Consider the following 21,727-nt stretch of genomic DNA (forward strand, 5'->3'; position numbering starts at 1 on the left):
GGGATTACTTTTGTACAGTCAGTTTTTTGCCAGCTTAACTTCCTGAACCAGCTCACCACAGGGTCAAACAAGTGCTTGGACAGGCACATGGAGGTAAGAATAAAATGGGGTGGACTGCAGCCACACTGGTTTAGCTTGATGTAGGCTGTTGCCAAACTGCCTAATATAACCAGGAATGAAAACATTGACTTCGCAACCATGCTCGGTTTATGTTCCTTGAAGATGCAATATGCTCTGGTGTTAGAAATGTCAAGTGACTTAATCTTTACTGTTCCATAGGAACACTTAGTGATTTTCTCTAATTGAGTCAGTAGCTCTTGACTTGCCTGTTTGGTAATGGAAAAGCAAAGAAGTGGCTTATTTTGAAAGTATAAAGGGTTGAGCATTTCCCATAAACAGAATGTCTGTGTATTATTAACTTGCTGGTGATGCATGCTTGAAAGCAATGTATTTCTCAAAGACTTCTCTGATCTATCTTCTTAATAAAGAATTCTAACAAAGCATGTAGTAGTGGTGTACTGCATTAATAAAGTCTGACTTTTTAGTTAAGAAAATTATTTATATAAACATGCAGATATGTTTTACTGGTTTTAATAAATGTTAATATTGGCATTATCAGAAGAATTACTGATAGGTTGTATGGTTTGCCATTAGTCTCTTACCAAACTTTTCTAGCCTGGATTAAAAAAGTTTTGGGAGCTAAAATTACTGCTTTTTACTTGGAAAAAAAAAAAAAATCAAAACTTCAGGTTTTTTACTTAATAAAATGTAAAAACCAAAGCCCCCCTCGGAGAGCTTGCTTCAACAAAATAAAAATTGATCCTGAAAATACTTTGCACTGTAACATTAAGAGACTCTAATCCTGTAAGCCTTCTCGTGCATGCCTGCGTTTGCACCCTCATCGATCTGTTGCCTTTGGGATTTCTGTTGTGTCAAATTGAGCGTGCCTGTGATGGCAGAATTGTGCCTGGCGTGTGGTTCATGGCTGGGAAATGTCACCGTGAGGGGACAACCAGTGCGACGCGGGGCAGGCAAAGTGCTTCTGTCTCAGGTGAAGGCCCGCACGGATCCACCAAGCTCTGAAGTGACTAATATGTACATTTAAAAGCTCTCTAAAAAGAAACTGAGATTTTTAAAACTTGGCACAATTGCTGTGTGAAGCCGTCTATCATCTATACTAGCTGCAGGCAAGCATATTAAGTGCATACAAATAATGGAGTGATAATGAAAATTAGCATGGTTTCTAGCTATAAATTATCTTCCTACTAAAAAGATGTGGATTCTTTTCATCTTTCAGATGAACTTCCAAAATTGAGCTTCCTTTGGCACATACCATGCTTTTTTAAATGTCCTCTTGATCTCAACATTGCGTGTTTTCCTAAACTTCTACTTACGATGACCCTTTGCTCTACCTTGAGCAGAATATAGTGTATACGAGTGTTGTATGAACCATTTTATGTTGTGCTACCAGCTTGCCTGCATCTTACTTGCTTTTCCAGCCCCACTCTCTCAGCAGCATACTGAATAGGATATGGATTTAGTCCAAGACTTGACTTAGAGTATCGAGTTATGAGAGACTGCTGTGCTAACCCTAAGCTGTGCTTTGCTCTTGCTTATGTTGCTTTGAAAAATTTCCCTTTTCTGATAACTTTATTCATAGTGATTTATGATTTAGTTTTGCACGTGGCTACGGTATATTTAATCACAAACTCACATTTGTGTTCTACATATTTTCATGCTGATAGTAACTTAGTAATAATAAATAATGATCCTAAATTGGCAGTCCTTACGTTAACATTGTACTTTCAAATGCGTGTAGCACACATTCATTGTTCTTTAGGTAATATGTAATGTAAATTTATAAATTGATGTGTTACAGAATTCTGGGATTATAATTCTTTATTTCCTAAGACATTCAAAGCTGAAGCTGTCTTTATCATGTGCTGTGATTGAATTTCACTGTATTTATTAAACTCTGGTAGCTTCATTAAACCATGCATGGGACCTAATTTTGGAGTTGAAGGTGGCAGTGTCTTTGGTTCTAATTAGCAGAAGTGATCTCTTGCATTGGGGGGATCAAAGAGGGAACTTTCATTAACTTAGAGAGCAGAATTGTTTTCCAGTTCACAAAAACGGGGAGATGTGTTTAACCTTTGCTTTGGAATAATGTTGCTTAAGAGCAGAGGGATGATTTTGGAGTTAATGAAGTGAAAAATAAATAGAACTTGTTTTGTTGTCTCTGAATCAGTTTTCAGACATGTAATTCAAGTCTTGCACAAGGCATAAAAATAGGACTTGAATTCCTCCAAACCTAGTGAAAAATACTACTGATGAGGAATTATTAGAATGTGGTTAATTCAGTAATAACTTCCGGACACTTAAACTAATTTGGCTGTATTTACTATATGCAATCTGTCCTCTTGAGAATCGCTGACTGGCGTTAACACAGCTGCTCAGTAGCGCTGCATTGATACTGCACCTCGCCTCCAAAAATCCATGCCTAAATATAGTGGTGTGAAGCTCTGGAACAGTTTATAAGTTTCTCAGAATGTTACTGACTAAAGCCAAGTTTGGGGCAGCCTTATCTTCCTTGGGCTGCAGTAACCAGACGCCTTTCTTAAACCCCCGTGGAATTTTCTGTACTGTTCTGATGTGAGTGTATGAGAAGGTGTTCTGCCCTAAGACACAGGCAGCAATCAGAGCGTTATTCCACTTTATTTCATACTAGTATGAAGGCTCATTGAAAACATAAAATGCTAGAAAAGTAAAGCTTGCTTTATTCTAATGGAGCGTCAAATACCAGCTTCTCGTGTCGTATCACAGCTTTGCTTAAATATCTGTATTTAAGGCCCTGGTAGTGCGCGCTGCTTGCTGCGATGTCGGGTTTGCAGCCCATGTTCTCACCTGTTATATAATGACATGTAATTTTAACAGCCGAGTTTATGTAACTGTCGCGAAGCGTATGTGTGTGCTGTCATCTCATTTCATTGCGTTTGGTCTGAAATACTTTGTAAAGAAGGTTATTTGCACACGTTCCATTTTGGTTAAACGTGTCTTATTTTGACAATGATACCTCATTTTGTGGCCTCCAACAGGTTGAAATCTAAATGAAAGGCATGAATGGATTACAAAGTAAAAGTGCAAAAATGAAAGCAGATGTTGAGGAGTCTGCAGACAGGTGTATAACGGGGGGAGCAAGTACAGATGGTACCGTCTGTGCGGTGTCCGGCTGAAGGGAGCGGTCTGAACGTGCTTCCTAAAAATGGGGAGAAGCTCACGTTATCCTTGGGTTCCTGCTGAATATGCTTGGGGTGGTTTTTAGTCTTCTGTAAACTTGTCTGACTTTGAAAAGGCAGCTTGCGTTGCCTTCGGGACGGTGTTTCTGCAGCTGCTCTTCCCTTCGGTCGCAGCAGATCTGCCCCTTTCTCTAAGGCACCCATTGTGTCCCATCCGCTGAACCTGGACATCCCAGGAGTACATAGTGACTGCCAAGTTTTGGGTTTACCTGCTTGCTTTAGAAGAATCTATCTTGATCTTCCACAAATTCAATATTTTTTAATATTACCAAAGTATCTCCAGAAAGAACTATGCAAACATGGGGCAGTGTGAAGTGGTGCGATGGCCTCTGCCTGTTTCTGTAGATGTGAGTGTCCTTTGCTCACCCCTAGCAGAGCTGATCAAATGGCACAGCGATCTTGAGGCTTGCTGCTTGGGGTATTTTATGTAAAGGTGATGGAAATGTAGTAGATTTGTTCTATCCTTACCATGAAGAATTTCATGCAGTGTCATTTGGGAAAATCGTCAGTAAAGCTAGAAAAGAAAAATAGATTCACAGACTATTGAATGGGCTGCTTGAAGAGTAAACAGTGATGTGGTGGATGGAAATGTAATAGCAGGAAGTTACTAGTAACGTTTCTTGAGAACGATTCTTGGTACTAATCTTGTTTAATGCTTTTATAAGCAATTCTGGCACAAAAAGAATACATGAAAAACCCTGATAATGATGTGAAATTGGGAAGCTGAAGATATGCGGCAGAACTGTGTGTCCTTGAAGGCTACAGTAAGACAAACAGAGGATGAGTTTCATCAGAAAAACTACAAAATCACATACCTGGAGGATAAAATACTCCTGCTGTAGTCACGAGCTTGTTAAATGAAGGGGCTGGATAGGGAGACCAAGGTGCTGACATAATGCGACTGCGGAAAAGACAAATGTAGTATGCGCAAACAGGCAGAGTAACGGAGGAGATAGGAGAATGTAAATGCTGTTGTCCCAAGCACTAATGAAATTTCCTGGATGTAGATTTAGAGTAACTTGTGTAGAGGAGTTGAAGCCAGAACAGGTGCAGGGAATGAATGGAGAGCCTGGCCGGGAGCACCACCCCGCCTGGCTGCTGGAGTGTGCCAGACGCCAAGAGTTCTTGTGACTGATGTCTTGGAGCGCACCAGAAGTACACGACTCTTCCCCTGCTTTGATATTTAAGCATAAGGGCAGTATTGGTCTAGGACCACGTAAACAGGCCATTAATAAATGTAGCTGGAAACTAGAGGAAGGTCGCTGACTATCTGAGCAGGGAGACTTTTCTGTTCCTTCTGCTCTTGGAAGGGAGTGTGAGATCCTGGCTGGCATTAGGGGGGCAGTTGTGCCTCCTTCCATGTTCCTTGCTTCACATTTCCTCTGTTCCTTGGGAAAGCAGCTTTACTCTAGTGAAAACCGCAGGAGTGTAATGCTTGTGACATGGTTGTTGACTTTGCCAGTAAACTGGTTTAGGAAAGAGTACGTTAGGTCACCGCCTTTCCTTTGCTATCTACACAGGGCCTCGTATGGGGGTGTAGCAGGAGTTTGTGAGAAAACCAGTGTCCCTTTCTTTGGAAACACTTCAGAACAGGACATACCTGAGGCCAGTCCTTCATGTTTGAATTGTGAGAGAGACAAGTGGGCTGACAGATAGAACTGGTGTTACTGCTCATCCCACTGATCTCTCAATGACTTTGCAGGTTTTGCCCGTGGTAGAATAAATACTTCTGGTGCTGCAGCTGTGGGGTGATCGGTTTAGAAAGTGGGTGAAACGCGTACGTATCTCTGCCTAATGGATGCTCATGCCAGTGAATTTGAAGATTTATGTTAATCCTTTTATTTCTTAGAACTCTGTGTTCCGCTGAAAGCTGGTCAGAAACATTTGACCAGGGGAGGTGTCTGACTTGATAAGGCGTTTTGTAGAAACATACGCTTTTCACATAGTACTTGCATAAGGTATGGAATTTCTGGTCAAAACAAAGGACCCACGTTCCCATCACAGTAGCAAATTCTCCAGCAATTGAGGCAGTTACATGGAACTGATCTTTCACAGAAACCCCCAGCAGCATGCGACTAAATGTTGAAATGGTTTGGTTTCCTCTTGAACAAAGTACGTATTTTTTAGCTTCGCATCTGGGTTACAAGACGTTTGCTGAATAATTTGTGTCAATGTGGCCTTCACATATTGATCTAAAAATACAAGTGCTAACACTGTGTATTGTCAGGCCCTCTCTGGCCGTTTGCTCTTACAATGCACTGAAGGGAATTTGGAGCAGCCAGCGTGTGGTGTTGGGCGATGGCTCCAGCACTGTCACTTGGGAAATAACCATTTTCAAATGAGCTTATAGCACAGCAAACTGAAAAAAGAATGCAAATCTGGAGAAGTTCCATAAACTGGAGAGTTTTCACTACCCAGTTGGATCTTACACATTATGGAGTCTTGAAGTGAGCGAGGTGTCTGCTACAGGGGAAGAAAAATGCTGCTGCTTCCCAGTGATGTATCATGTAATGTTGAAATACATCTGTTTTTGCAGAGCAGCCACTTCTGTTTGGAAAAATAGTTTTTAAAGTAGCTGGTTAATTTGCAAATATTTATTTTTGGACTAGTATTTGATTACTGCAAGGTGAGTTAAAAATGTATAATAATTCTTAAAGCGCCTCAGAGAATTTGCCATCTTCCTTTTCTTATCGCTTTAAGAGGTGTGTGGTTGTTGATAGCCACACTTTGTGTGCATGATGAAGATGGCACGGCCATAATATATTCTTCGCATTGAAGGAGGCATATTGGTTTGACTTGACTTCATTTGCAATAAATGGGGTCTTTGCATATTGCTTTTATACAACAATCCCCTGCAATTAGTGTAGGTGGATTTGGGCATGTAATGTTAATAGCACTAGTACTTGAAAGTAATTCTAATTCTTGAATGGCTTCTCTTCATAGTGTTTGAATCGAGGGGCTGAAGTAGACTCATGGGTCATAAAATGTGAATTTTCAAACCGTACACAATTTGTTATTTTAGTAGGAATTGCAGTATATTATATGCAAGCTTCATTGTAAATTTGGGGGGTGGTGGCTTTTTGCAATATCTAATAATATGTTTCTGTAAACTGCTTTGCCTATGTGTTCGTTAATGTCACAGTCGCTGGATATCCAGGTGTCATTTGCAAAACGTAGGGGTTCTAAGTGACCACTGTGATTCAAGAATGCTCTCTGTAAGTGAAATGCATAACTCTCCCTCTTTAAGTTGTTTTAACAGGTTAGTTCTTTACCAAAAAGGGAAACACATGGGAATTCCTAATATTAAATACATTTTTTAAAAAATACCCCAAACAAACTTGTTCCTTTTTCTCTTCCCCCTGAACACGGTCATTTTCTGCATAAGTAAATTTTGGAATGTTTGTGATTTTTTGAATGAAGAGAAATATGTTTCTCGTGTTCTTTTCAGAGGCAAAGTTTATACAAATTGGTAACAATCTTCCAGCAACTTAGTTTTGGAAGAGAAATACCTGTACTTGGTAAAACAAATACCATGTGACTCTTAATCTTTGTAGAGGAAATTTCCATCCTGAGACTTGAACCTGGAGGTTTAAAGTGTTTGACTGTGTAGCTTTTCTCAGGAGCGACCAGCAGAGCTGTGCCCAGCTGATGGGAACGCCAGCTCCTCACTTCTGCCCCCACGATGGAGGAAGAAGAAAAGATGCTTTCTCTGAGAATTTTTCCCCCTGTCCCAGAAGATATGTAAATTATCCTATTTACTATAATTACTACTATTATCTTGCCATAGTTGTATACAGAATAGCATTTCCAGAATCCTCAGACAAAAATCTAGACAGGCTGCCTTCTAAAATTCTTCTTAAAGTGAGTTTCCCGATCTCAGCTGTTGCTTTGGAAATAACAGACATACAACTTGAAACCATTTTAATGTTTGTATTTCTCAAATCTGGTAGCAATCTCATCAATTCATGACTGCGCATCAGAGCAATGTTAACATGATGTGTTTTGGGGTTTTTCTTGCAGTGATGCTACAGCCTTTTGACTATGACCCTAATGAGAAAAGTAAACACAAGTTTATGGTTCAGTCTATGTTTGCTCCAGCTGATACTTCAGATATGGAAGCAGTAGTAAGTATTGAAATTAATTTAAATTGATTTCTTTCTGATCGTATAATTTTATAAGACCTTTTACTGCGTTGCTTAAGGGCTGTTGTCAAACCACACTGGAATGTTCCTTGAAAGCTTTGCCACGTTTCCGTCTCTGTGCATGGCAAGGCATTTTCTTTTCATTTCGAGCCCCAAGAATCTTGTGCTGAAAGACAAAGTGTGGGAGACTGAGTTGGTGTCTGTGGCTGCTTCTTTAGGACGCTGCTGGCAGTAATGGGATACCAAGCCATGAAACAAGTGTTAAGTAGTTGTAATATTTTTCAATACATCATTTTTTAAAGGTCTATTTGAACGATATATTCTAAGAATATACAGAATATATTCTAAGTCTGTGGCATCTTTCATATTTCATGCCTCTGTACTCTGTCTTGAACCTTCCCTTCAGCAGCTCCTTTTCCCGGCAGGAACCAGGAGGATGATTTACAAGTATTGTGTTTTTCTTCATCCTTACCCATGTCTGTTGCGACCTAGGGAAATTAAAGACCCTCATGCAGCTTGTGCTGTGGATTACAAATCAGAGTAACAGAAGGCATGTAGGTGCTTAAGCAAAGGACAAAAGATGTAGAGATAAGACGTCAGGCTATATTAAGACAACTTGGAAAGGAACAAACCAGAGTGTCAACTGGTTGCGTTCCTATAAGAGCAAGATTTACTATTGCAAGAAGACACAAGGAAGCTTTCTCTGATCTAGTTTTTGTTAGCTTGAGAGAATACTCGGTAGCTATTAAGGACACATTAAAAAAGAAAAAAGACCATTACTCTAAAGCGTCCGGCCTGTCTGTGTTTATATATATGTGTATTACTTAAAGCAACAACAACAAAAACCCCCACAAACAAACAACATCCCAAAAAACCTCAGAGTACAGATCATGGCTTTTTTACAGTAGCCTTTACAATACGCTGCTTCTTCAGAATGGCTTTAGAAAGCTGCGGCACTCTGCAGAGTTAAGAATTTCCCTTCTGAAAGAAAATTACGGAACTGTATTTGTTTAATGGCCTCAAAATAAGATGGAGTGGGAGAAACAACAATAGTAATAAAATGTCTGCATCACTAGAAAGATAAGCCAGTCTGCCTTTTTTCTAACTCTTTAATTTTTATTAGATACTTTATACCATGAAAAATGTTATTCTGCTAGCAGAGAATGCCTTTTAAGACCTAGATGGCCCTTTCAGTTTTCCAGGGCTCTCCAGACCTATACAATTACTTTTCCTATAACACTCGATTGATTCTCAGTTTTGTTACCGCTCTCCAAATCTCATCCTGTTCTGGATAAACAGGTGAGACAAATGACCGGAGTACTATAAAGCTTTCAGCACTTCTCAGGCAGCCAAAGAGCTCGAAATAGAATTCCGAGTGCAGGCGCAGCAGAGCTGAGGTGCAGGTCAGCTGTTTGGGATGAGCCAAATACCTCTTGGGGTTGCACAGGGGTTGGCCATCATTTGACATCCACTGGAGATCCGCTGAGCAATGCCGTGCGACCAGCAGCCTGGGCAAAGCGAAGAGAAGCATGTGGGAACTCCAGGACATAAATATGGACAATTCTTGCTGTGTATCACTGCTATGAATCAGGGTTACAGCTGTTACCGAGCAAAGATTTATAACTGTTAATCCCTATTAAAAATATTGGAGGGAAACTTTATTCCAGTAGACTGCCCAGCTGGAGGGAAGGATGAGAGGGGACGCCGTCCTGTCCTCTGTGCATTGCGGCCTGGGACTGTCCAGGCTTTGGTGCTGGAGAACCAGGAGGGGGAAGAGCAGTCCTGGAATTCCTGCCAGTCAGGAAGGAAAACCTCATGTGGCATTTGAAAAGCTTTAATAGGAACTCTGCTGAACAAAGACTTCAGAACCAATGTGGGGTTTTTGTTATCTTTCCCTTCCTTTGAGTGTACCCCCCTCCGCTTTTTTTTTTCCCTTTTTTATCAGGACCATAGCTCCCCCTATCTATGCTAATTACTCTTACACAATTTCCCCTTCTCACAGAAATTACCTGTGCTTCAGACTATTTAGAATTATTTTTTTCATCATACCTGGTCTATCCTTACCATGCCACTCAGTTATGTATTTGGTTTTCATATTTCATCATGTTTGTGGTTAAAGGCAACATGATAAACACCTATAGAGTTTTTCCTGAGTAAGGCGATATCATTTGTTTACATACTACACCAGCTTTTCCATCTGCCTTGTTATAATAATGTTTAATATTAAATTAATGTTATTCCAGTGGAAAGAAGCAAAACCAGAAGAACTCATGGATTCGAAACTTAGGTGTGTGTTTGAGCTACCAGCGGAAAATGATAAGCCTGTGAGTATTTTCAGATGCCTATTGAGTGTTTTAACTTAATACCGCAGTAAATCATGTAAAATGGCATGTTTATACAGACAGTTACATAAGCAAAAGACAGAACGTCCTGTTTCACTGCCTGGATGGCATCACCCTTTGAGAACACGATATAAACTATTTAAAACTTTAGTGGTGCTTAATGGAACCAGCAGCTAATTTGAAGAGTGTAAATGCAACACAAGCACAAAGAAATCTTGGAGTTAATCTGTTTTCATTGAGTGAAAGATCACAGAATAAAGAATATTTAAAAAAAAAATTGAAAGATGCTGGTTGATGTTCATAGAGCTCAGCATTTCTGCTGAAGCAGTTAGGGCCATCAGCAGTATAAATTTGCCTGTCCAACACTCCCCTTTGATTCCTTGATACAACACTGGAAGGAAATGGGTAGCAAGCTAGTGATGGAGATACAAATGCATTAAGGGATTATATTGCAATTAGAAGCTATAATATTGTGGGATCCTTTTTTGTTGGGGTAATGAATGCATTAATGTCTAACAGAAGTATTTGGTGTCAGAACTGATAATGTATAGAATAAACGGAAATACGTTTCCTAGTGTGCAGGTGCTGAAGCCACATGGGTTTTACATTGCCCTGGGCAGCTTGTAACTATGATTGTGTGTTGTTACAATGTCACTGTTGTGGTCTCACTGTGTCTGTTCTACCGCTCCAAACAGCAAACGTTTGCTCTAGAAGTAGGTGCTTTTGCTTTAGGCCAAAGTACTTTGTGTGTTTCCATTTTAGAGGCATGAAGAGAGGAAGGAAAAATCTGAATTAAATTACATTTAAGAGCTATTCTGTTCAGTTGCGATTGTTTTCTAATAATCCCTAAAATTTATTAGGGGAAAACAAAGGACAAGCAGTAACCAGATCCTATTACGTTTTTCATATAAATAGAATCTTCATGTAGAGACTTTGGTGGCGGTTTTGGTTGGGAAAGAGTGGTTTGGGTGTTGTGGCGTGCAGAACAGGGAGAGCATCGGAAGGGAGGAGGGTTTGGAGGTCTGCAACTTGTTTCCTAACAGGAGCATGATGCGGTGTTAATAACTAACCAAAAATCACTCTGTCCTTTTTATAACAGCATGACATAGAAATAAATAAAATTGTATCCACAACTGCAACAAAGACAGATTCCTCTGTAATGTCTAAATCAATAAGTTCCTCTTTGGATGACACTGAAGTTAAGAAAGTAATGGAAGACTATAAGAGGCTTCAAGTTGAAGTTCAGAGGTTACGGGAGGAAAATAAACAGTTTAAGGTAAAGATATGCCTTTTTTTCAGATTTAGCCCTTTCCTGAAAAAGAAGCTTCCGACTGAAAGGTTTGGTTACCTGACCTTGGCATGTCATTTTAATATTTTCTGTACATTAAAAGATAATTTAGATTTCTCTCTGTAAACTGAGAAAAAAGTGTTGAGATCAATGCTTCCTTTGAAAGGAGCATACAGAGTCATGCACTCAGAGAAACTGATGGGACAGCAACCCAAAGTAATGAATTCTCTCTTTTTTTTCTTTCCCCACTTAGTTTTCTCAGTCCGAATTAAACATTCACTGTTGGATTTGGCCCCGTTCTCTCAAACTGACGGGAGCTGGAGGGCAGTGTTGTGCAAAAGTGTTTTAGTAATTGCACCTATAATGTGCAGTTGAAATGACCAGAGTAAGAGAGATTAATAGGAAATAAGCTTCCTGTCATACGCAGCACAGCCCTGTGAAACCAAGTAATTGAGAAGCTGATATCACCACTCTGAAAAGCTATTTTTACAGTCATTTCATTTGTCCAGTTTCATAGATAACTGAAGTAATGAAAATTTTGAATTCGTGACTACTGGAACCCAATGAAAGGAACTCTGTTCCATCAGCTCTGGTGTTGCTTGGCTGGCCAATGCATGAAGAAATTCTTGAAACATTTGTAAACCACTTCTGTTTTGCACATAGAAATAATATATGTGTATAGCTGAGACACAGCCTGAACCTCTCCTTCTGTTCTTGTTTCACCAGCGTCTCATAATACTGTAACTGCTATATGATTTTAGTTTTTGCAAATCAGTCTTGAGTGAGCACTTTACAGGAGATATCTAGAACTGAGCTGATGGCTTACAGTAATGTCTTAAAACGGTGAGCTGCTGTTCTGTGGAGTGTTAGAAACATCTGTAAAACGTCAGAAAACAATGGTAAATTACTGCCAGCCGCCAGGTGCTGGCAGTGTCAGGTTAGGGTCACTGTCAAAAGGAAGTGTGTTGTTTCTAGCAGGAAAATGATGATATAGGGTAAACAATATTTTATTGTTTATGAAAGCCAGTTGTCCCCATCCAGCCCTAGCGCAGTAGTGGGGTATCAAATAGTGTGGGAGTTTTAATAAACAAATAAAGGAATGAAAAAGTTTTCATCCAGAAGTTCAGATGCCCCTTTAAATTCAAGAGTGAGAAACACCGACTTTTGAATCTCACTTATCTGACGATTTTTAAGGCTGCAGTAACTCCTATTGCAAATTCAGTTCTTGAGTACTTTTTTATGCATAGACTGGAGGCTTTTGCTTCAGTATCTTACACTTTTGCACCGTAATATTGCATCACATGGAGAAGTGTTAACACTGTTGCTTCAGCTGTATACAAATGAAGTCACAAAAGGCACGTTTTACAAGTTCCTGAAGTGCGGTGTGTGTGGAATGGAGTGTGCTAACACACCGTGCAGGTCGAGATGCGGGTAACACAGGCTCCACCTGAAATGATAATATCTGGTGTTATGATGTTGTTTTATCAGTTGTCTTACATCTTGAAATCGAGAGAGCTGTCAAATACCAAGAAAATATCCTAATTACTGCTGTTAGTTTTATGTCAAAATGTCAACGTTAATATGATGGAGGAAATAGATTTCCCTTCAAATGCTGGTAAAATTTGATTGCAACATCTGACTAGAGGAATGATGAGTATAATTGCCTTAAAGCTGCGTATTTTTCACAACCTACCTTCATTAAATTGAAAAACATTTTCCCCAACAGCACTATATTTTGCCTACAGAGCAAAAAGAGCATCTCCATGCCATTCCTTCCATCGGTGGTGTTGAGTTTCTGGAGCTGCCTCCAGCCTTGGGATAAGTGGTGGTGCAGGTTTCCTCGGTGCTTCCCCCGTTATTTTCATCAGCAGGAGAAAACTCCAGGAGCTTGTGGGGTTTGTTCTGCTGGTCAAGTAGATACAGAATTCTCCTCCTACCTCACTGCCCTTCTTGGGATTATTTAGGAAACAGAACTCTAAATTAGCTTGCCTATTCTATTTTGCCCACCTAAAATAAGTATGATAAGGGTGAATACTTAAAGTCCTTTTTTTTTCAGTGGAGATAATCCATATATGTTCCTTTAGGAAGAAGACGGACTGCGGATGAGGAAGCCACCCCAGACAAACAACCCGATATCGGCTTCTGCAGCTGCTGTCAAGGACGAAGGGCTCAGCTCCAGACTACTTGCTTTGGTGGTTTTGTTCTTTGTCTTTGGTGTAATTATAGGAAAAATAGCCTTGTAGAGGCAGCATGCTGGAAATTGTAAATTGGTTTGATGGTTCTGCCATATCATTGGATTAAATTTATTCATAACGATGTTTAAAAAAAAAATTAATGTATGACATCTCACAGGTCTTGCCTTTAAATTACCCCTGCACAAATACTATGTAACATAACCTAGAAAGTTTAAAGTGTACAATGAGTAAATGAACGAGAGAGAATATGCTTCAGTGATGAAAGGGGGGGAGAAATCATGATTTAACACTACAATGGGATATTGTATATGTCATTTTAAACATTCTTAGACCCTGGTACATGTTGCTGGATTACCTCTTTTTAAAAAGAAAAAAAAGAACAAAAAAAAGAAAAGGGGAAAAAAAAAGAAGTAGAAAAAGCTATTCCTCCAGTGCTGGAGCTGGCCCTACTGGATGTTTGGAGCTGGGTTAGGCAGGAGGTGTTGATAACTTCTGTAAAATATGTTAATCCACCATTCTGCTCATAAATTTAACAGTTTCTGTCAGTGTCTTCGACTCTGTGCAAGTTACCAATTCCTTGGCACTCAAATGGATAGTGAGAAGCTGAAAAGAATTGTATGTGGCAATGCTGAATGTGCTGGGCATCACGAAGAGGTGAATGGTGACTGGTGTGACGCTCGTTTGGAGTAAAGGACGATGCCTTGTTCTCACAAAGGGACCAAGCTACATTGCTGTTGGTTCATTTAGTTGAAGTAAAATGTTATTCAGAGATGTTTAATGCATATTTAACTTATTTAATGTATTTCATCTCATGTTTCCTTATTGTCACAAAATTGACTTAATACTATAGGGTCTGAAAGGGCACCTGTTTAAAGCCAGTGACTAGAACTAAAAATTTGCTGCTGTAGTGATGCGAGATTCCTCTGCCTCCCGGTCTTTTGGGCACTACACAATTGTTGGGAGTTTTGATCATCTGAGCATTGGAGAAACAGTGGTCAGGAAACTGTTTTTGTATGTAAATAAGTCTATCTAGGGGAAAAAAATATTAGTAGTAAACTAGTCCTATGACGTAAAAGACCAATCCTGTTTGACTATGTAGCATCTTAAAAAAAAAAAAAAAAAAAAAAGAAAAAAATAAGAAAAGAAAAATTAAATAAAACCCCCAAATTCATGTTTCCTTTGTTACTTTTGTCATCTTCTCGCAGTTTTAGCGGAGGGGGAATGGTGTTGTCTGACAGTGTGTGAATGGCGTAAGGGAACTTGCAGCCTTGCTTCAGGGTGATTTTTCTTTTTCCAGCCTAAATTTAAAATCAATGCAAACAACCCCGTCGTGAGCCCGACACACGGAAGTGTTGTGGGACGAGGCCGTGTCCCCTGCCTCAGCTGAGCTGGCTGCAGTGGTGGGGATGCTTAGAAGCACATTGAAAGTAAGATTAAGGTAATTTGGTTTCTAAGCATAATTCTATAACAAAATACATCCACTCAACATGTTCTAACACGTTGAACTCCAGCAGAGTTTACTTTTCAGCAGGTAAATTCCCGCATATTCTTGGATGATAGGTCTGAACCCCATCAGTGACAAAAGTTCATGTAACACCTTTCAGGATTAAGATGCGTCTTTTCAACGCGACTTCTTTCATTCCTTTATTATTTGTGCAATTTCTTGAGAAAGTTGTTGGAGCGGCAGCCTCTCCCCTGCATTCATTGACCTTTATATTTGTTCCACTTGTGTCTCAAGGGTTTCCTGCTTTGCAAGTGCAAATAAGTGAAATTTCATGTGAGGTTTAATAAGGAAATAGGAGGAAGAAAGCTCAGCTAGTGTGTTCAGCTTATGAACACAACTCTGGAAGGACTTCTGGAAGATTCAACAGAAATCAGAGGTTTCAAATGCTGGTGCCTTGTCTGCTCGGGCTGGAAGCGACAAAGCTGTGACAGCACCTGCAAAGGGCAGAGGAGACGGGAGATGAGCTGGGAAGAGCGAAGCGGTGAGGTCAGTGGGACAAAGCGGGCGGAACTGAGCAAGAAAAAGATACTTTCGGAGCAGTAGAAGCTATGGAAGACTTGAACATGAAATGGTTTTAAATAACCTTTTTCAGAAAGACAAGGCCGTGATGTTGCAAAGTCAGTTTTCCTGGCTTTGAAGAAAATATTTGCGAAAGCCTTTACTGAAGGGAGACTGAGCTATGCAGTATGAGGAGGCTGTAAAAATCTTGATCTCACTAAAAGTATGTTACCAGAAGACCTGAATTCTGAATTTGCTTAAAACAAAACTTTTCTGAGAAGTAATAATGTTCCTGTAATAATGTTCCAGGCAAATTTGACAGACCCTGCCTGTCCTTCCAGCGCTCAGTAGTCACATCATAGTGACCTGGGGCGACTCAGAACTTCACATCATCGGCGAGCAAAGTTGTTCCTGTTGTTTGCAGTCCAGGATTAGAAAGAGGTCCCGGAAAACACTTCCCTGCTTTGCTGGATGCCTTAGAAAGGCAAACGGGACCTTAGTTGGTTAAGGATCTCTTGGGGCTGAGCCACACCATCAATCCTGAACGAGACTTAAATTCTAACTGCTCATATGTTGGAACTTAAGAAAATCCTGAGGTCTTTCTTTTTGGGTAAGGCTTTGCTTTTGCTGAGCTTTAAATAGAATGGCTGATGAGTGGAATCCTTATTTACCTACCTGTTTGACCAGACCCTTCTTTGATACGCCATAGAAAGAAATCTAAGAATGTTTTTTCTTCCAAGATTCCTAAAAGGCCAGTCTCTAGATACATTGCAAAAAATACACTGGGTGGATGTTCTTAAGCCACCTGGACCTTTTGTAATTCGTTCTTTACATGAAGCCAGCAGAGCAAATGTTTTCATGAAGTATTCATAGAAAACTAATGATTCTGGAGGGCATTGTATGTCTTTGGAAGTTATGCACCAAACGTAGTGTTTCTAAGTAAGATTATTGTCTGGTGCCTTCACACAACACCAGGGATTAGAAAACTGCAATGGATGCATGATAGCAGAAATCAAGTTATTACTTAATCTAATTATTGTCCTTACTGTCATTTTAAGATGCCCACTTGCATATACATTTATTGTTGGTTTTTGTAAGAGCCAGTAGGGTTTGCTTAGGTAGTCTTCATTGTGTGGAGTTCTACCTTCTGTCTGCACTCTTTGGGCAAATTGGGTATAAATATGTATCTAAAACGTCGTGAAGCCTAATACTGGGAAATGGGTGGAAAATGGTTTCTACTATTTTTGTGTAATTATCCGCATCTTAAAGGAAATACTCCATGCATGGGTTATCAGAACTGTTGCTCTGCATTGCAGGTGTCAGCTGTGACAGTGACAGTCGCTACCAGCGAGATCGTACTGTGTGTGCCATGCTCGCAGGGGCTGATGTGCCATCATGGAATTTCCTAAAAATACAGGATTGTAATAGCTTGATGGGGATATTCCGTGTTACTTTTTTGTCCTGAAGTAGTGGGATAAAGTTGGAACCTCACTTTGCAAATCACTAGAGTTTCTTCTCACCAGTAAACTATAAAGGGTTTCTGTTTGCTGCACATACAAACTTGCAATTCATACCGCAATCGTGAGCTGGCAGTCAGCGTGTTTGCGTAGTGGTGTGCACGCAACATTGCGTGGTTAATGTCTTCAGGTACTTGATGTTGCAGTTGCCTAATGAAAGAAAACTTACCCCTTTTCTTTAGAAAATGTGTATGACATGTTCATCTCTTAATTGAAACACCTCCTTAGGGACTTAACTGCAGCTTTCTGAGTTTTTGAAACTATACTTCTCATGCTCTACATGAAAATATTTGTAAGCTAATGTTTAGGCATTTTAGAAAGAAAAGCAACTACCAGCAAGGCTGCTCGTGCAGCGAAGCCCAGCAGTTCCATAGATCCACTGCATTAAAAGGTGACAGCGGGATATAATGCTGGTATAAATTGTCTGTCATGGTTAGATACACAGTGGGATTTATTGTTCAAGCAGGGCAAGGCTGATCCTTTGATCACATCCAATCAAGATTTCTTTATATTATGCTTTGTCTAATGGGTGTCAGTGCAAAAGTGACAATACTCATTGTGCTGTTATTAGCTTGTATTTTGATGAGCTTCAGAGGACAAAGCAGTTGTGTTGCCACCACTCAAATCTGCTTAACTATAAAATTTGTTTTATTAATGGCTTGACTTTTTTTTCCCACTGGATAAATGTAGATTGTTTTTTAAAATAACACAAGACCCAGTCAGAAATCTCTTACATGTAATATTCCAATAAGCAAGCACTTGCGCCCTTCCAGAATGACAATATATCTGTCATTGGCCCCGCTGTTTCCTGTGGGTCCGTTTCCTCTCACAGAACTGCTTTCACATTTGTACTCCTGAGAGTAAATTGAAAACTGTACTAAACCTCCATACAGATCTTTTTGCCTCCCAGTCCAGGCCTAAGTTTGTCCTGAGCTTTGTGCGTGAGGGAAAACTCCAAAAAGGAGCTGGATCTGAGCACAGGAACGAGGCCGCTGCTCTTGCAAGAAATGTGAACTTTGGGTCTTTCCTCCTCTGATCCGTCACTAGAAAATGGCCTTTTCCAGATGGCAAAACAAAAGAAGTTAAGAAAACAAATGAATTAAGAAGAATTAATTGAAGCCGCATATTACAAGTTGACATTATACATCTGGCATTTCTGTTTATGTTTCTGCATCAGTACATTTCATTTCTATTCAATAAGTTCTTAATTTTGTGATTTTTTTTGTCAAGATTTCCAAGTGCCTGTGAAGAACCAAAGAACAGCCCGGAGTAAAATATTGTTCCCAGTTTAGCCGTACTTCATTTTTTTAATCAAATCTTTTTCTTCAGTGGATAAACTCACAAGATTAGAAAAGCCTCTTGAACTCCCTCATGTTTGAGTTGGCAAAATTCCCACACACAATTATCCACACACAACTGCTTTTAAAAGACCTTTATTAATGCTGCACAAAGTCAGGAGTTAGGAAATGACAAAAGGGAGCTGGCACGGGTAGTTCGGGCACTTTTTGTGTGTTCAGCATCCAGTGGGTACCGGGGCAGAAAGTTTCAGCTGCCCGGGAGCCTGAAGCTGCCCGGCTGTGTGCCTGAGCTTGCGTCATCTCAGCAGTCGTGTGCTGAGGTTCTGGGGTGTGACCCACGCGTGTGCCGGGCTGGATCCTCGCGCTGTGTGTGTGTGGACACGCGGCCGCTGCCGAGCGAGCGACTCGGAGCTGGAGCCGCAGGTTTGTTTTCACATTTCACCATCGGGCCACACACGAGTGTGACCGGAGCCAGAATCTTTCCTTCAGTTCCGAGCCCAGAAGAGCGTTTCTGTGAAGCCTGTGGACTCGCCAGCCCAGTTTATTTCCCGATCTACTCCGCCTGAGCTGTCAAATCTCACTCCCTTCGCTCCCTCAGCCCTTCGGTTCAGTCCAAGTCGTCCTTGTTCCTTGGCTGCTCCTTGGCAAAGAAACCACCATTCAGCCCGTATCTCGGAGTGGCTTCTCTGCTCTGCTGCCTGTTCATCTTCCGTCTCGGGCTCTTTCTTCCCATGTCCCAGTCTCGCTGTTGTGACCCCGGGCTGCGTTGGGTGCCGTGTCCAGCTCCATTCCCAGGGCATTGCTCACATTTCTCCCTCCTCTTTCATCAAATTTGTTCCTTCTTCCTCTCCGCTCTGCAGAGTTTGGAGCAATCAGTCTTGTCAAACACCTCCAGCTTTTTTCTGCTGTTTCAATGCAGCGTTATGGTAAATAGCGTGTTTCTGTGTTCAGTGGGGATAGTTTAGCAAATGAAGCACCAGCTCAGTGTTGTTAATAGATCCAAAAGTGGTTTGGAACTTTTGTGTGTGTTTCAGTTGAAGAATTGTTTGGGAAATCTAGAATGCAAAATACATTCTAAGGTGTTTTAATCAGGGGGGTATGAATGGGAAAAATAAGTTACTGTTAATTGAGCTGTGAATTGATCAGACCTAGTGTCTGGCAAAGAGCTTTTACATTTTTGTACCTGCTAGAGAAGCAGAAAATGGCAAAGGCAACTTGTCTGAGCAACTTACCGTCCTAAAAAAGGTACAAAAGACTTTCACGCCCAGGCTCAGTGCAAGAAGCCAGTAAATACATCTGCAGTGTTTGGAAATGAGTTTTTCTCTGCTTTTTGGAGTGATTAAACTCTTGAGAAGTATTTATAAAATAAGTGAATGGGGAAGAGTTTTCCAAGACATGTGCCTGTTGCCATGACTTTAGCTGGTATTCACCTGCCCCTGCGTCTCTTGGCTTGGTTTTTCTTCACAGGTACAATAAAAAGGTATAGATTTATTTCACAGTTGAACGGAATCCAGTAGTCAGGATTAATGTTTGTTGTCTGTGTCCTAGACCTGTTTTTCTAATGCAGTGTTAGACATGAAACATGAAGTTATTTGGTTTTGTCTTGCTTATGTCAGATAAAGATAAATGAATTGCAGAGCCAGAGGCTGGTGGTTGCTGCGGAATCCCGATTCCATTCGAGCGAGACATGCACCACGCAAATGGTAACAAATGGAACTGGTGCTTCACAGGGGCAGGGCCGAGCAAATTTCACATCAAATCTGGTGGTGAAGAAGAAATTAGATGGAAATCTGAATTAGAATTGGCAGTTTTCTAAGTGAAAGCTATTAAATGGCCAAAAACCCAACAATTTTGCAATCAAGAAGCGCGACAACTTTGGCTGACCGCCCATCCTGTTCCAGTGATGAAATGAAGGGAAAAATTAGATGTAAAGTAATATAAAACAAATAGGAGAAGGGGAAGCAGACAGCAATCAACTCAAAATGAGAGTTATGAAGTGTAGAAAATAAGCAAAGCAATAGCCAAAGGAAAAGAGAAACGTGTGGGTTGGAGCGCTCGGAGAGGGCGATGAGGAGCTGAAGTTCCAAGGAAATCATTGCGGCGGGACAAGGACCATTAGTAGACGCAGTTGGTAAAACGGCTCGTGATGATGTGGGGAACTGGAGGAGCGATGTCATTCTTCAGCAGTGCTTGATATTCAAAATTAACATTGTCAAATTCAGTAGGTCTAGAAAGCTTCTATCAGTATTTCTAAGGCGGGCGCCCGGGGCCGATGAGGATGGAACGGGCCGGGCCGGGTGGAGCGCGGAGCTGGCAGGACACCCCAGGAAAGGGATGAAAAAGGAGATGAGTGGTGGTGAAGGAGCACGATGTGAGTCATTTCATTACATCATTTCGCTCTACCTTTGTTTTTCTATTTTCTTTGGGATTAGAGTGAACTGAATATGATCCGGGCCCTGCGAAGCTCCGTGTTTTCTGACAATCACACCTTGTAGAAGGTCATTTGAAAAGAACCACAGTGCAACAGAGACGGTTCTGCTGGGACGTGGAGCGATCCAGTGGTTACACATCACTGGTGAAAATAGATGTAAAATCACCACCAATGAAATGTTAACGTGACAAAAATGTCCATACTTGGACCAGAGTGAATAAGAGCTCCCAGTGCAGTCCCAGGGTGAAAGGCTGATGAATGTGTTCTTGGTTTTAATTACCGTTAGCAGTAAGTGATTATACTTCTGTATGTCTCAGCTGTGAGAGTTGGGAGTTTTGGATGCCATTTGGATATTTACATTTTAAAAGAGAAGCTGAGTAATTGGAACGGGTGCAAAAAAAGATTCCAAAATTACCAGTGGAGTGTGAAAATGCCTTCGAGAGAGTGAGAAAGAAAGCCCAATGGGCTGGGTTTATCTACCAAAAGTGCGCATGTCTGGATTACCGTGCACAAGGACCTTCACGGGGAGAAAATCCTGCACGCAGCAGCTCTGACCTTAAAAAGAGCAACATGGGAATCACTGACTGGCCATCAGAGCCAGGCAAGCCCAGACTGGAAAAAGGCACCAATTCTTAAGAGAGAATAACTGTGTAATTTAGGAATGTTTCTCCAGAAACTGTGAACAATAAAAGTTATGATATTTACGCAAATAGCTTTTCCATGGCTTTTTTTCTTTCAGAGTGTACTGAAAGGGGCAGCAAGGACAGGGGAGGGTGTTGCGGGCGGGTTGGGGAGCGCAGCCCGTGCATCGCGCCGCTTGGGCCGTGTCCGAGCCCAGCGCGGGGTTACCCGTGATGGGAGGTGCTGGAGCTTCCCCACGTGTTCGGTGCGTAAGTGCGTCACGTTGTCCTGGAACTTCTGACGTCGTGTTACTCCCATCACCATCTCGAAAGCAGCTGTGGTCTTGGGGAAGTCTTTACCCTGTGCGATATCTGAGTATCTGCTGAGTTTAATCCATTTCCAGATTATGTAAAAGAAAAAAAAGTTATCATCTACACACAAATCTCACTCTTGGGGCTAAATGTAGGGCAGGAATTGCCTTCCCCCACCTCCACCCCCCTCTGCAGACAACACAAGGCTGTTTCCTATTCTCGCCATGGACATCTTTGGGTCCTGTGTAGCTTTGCTGATGTGTCACCCCGAGGCCACCGTGAGT

General features: G+C 41.0%; 1 protein-coding gene across 1 annotated transcript in view; it reads left to right on the top strand.

Moving 5' to 3' along the window:
* The window catches only part of VAPB (VAMP associated protein B and C), a 37,084-nt gene extending 15,863 nt beyond the window's left edge, over nt 1-21,221 (top strand). The window contains exons 3-6 of the mRNA XM_065849584.2: nt 7,317-7,420; nt 9,682-9,762; nt 10,880-11,056; nt 13,153-21,221. Coding sequence (XP_065705656.1) covers nt 7,317-7,420; nt 9,682-9,762; nt 10,880-11,056; nt 13,153-13,311 — 521 coding nt within the window. The 3' untranslated portion in view covers nt 13,312-21,221. The remainder of the gene's footprint in view (nt 1-7,316; nt 7,421-9,681; nt 9,763-10,879; nt 11,057-13,152) is intronic.
* Nucleotides 21,222-21,727: the final 506 nt, after the last annotated feature.

The sequence above is a fragment of the Patagioenas fasciata genome, chromosome 16, assembly GCF_037038585.1.
Source record: "Patagioenas fasciata isolate bPatFas1 chromosome 16, bPatFas1.hap1, whole genome shotgun sequence".
NCBI lineage: Eukaryota > Metazoa > Chordata > Aves > Columbiformes > Columbidae > Patagioenas > Patagioenas fasciata.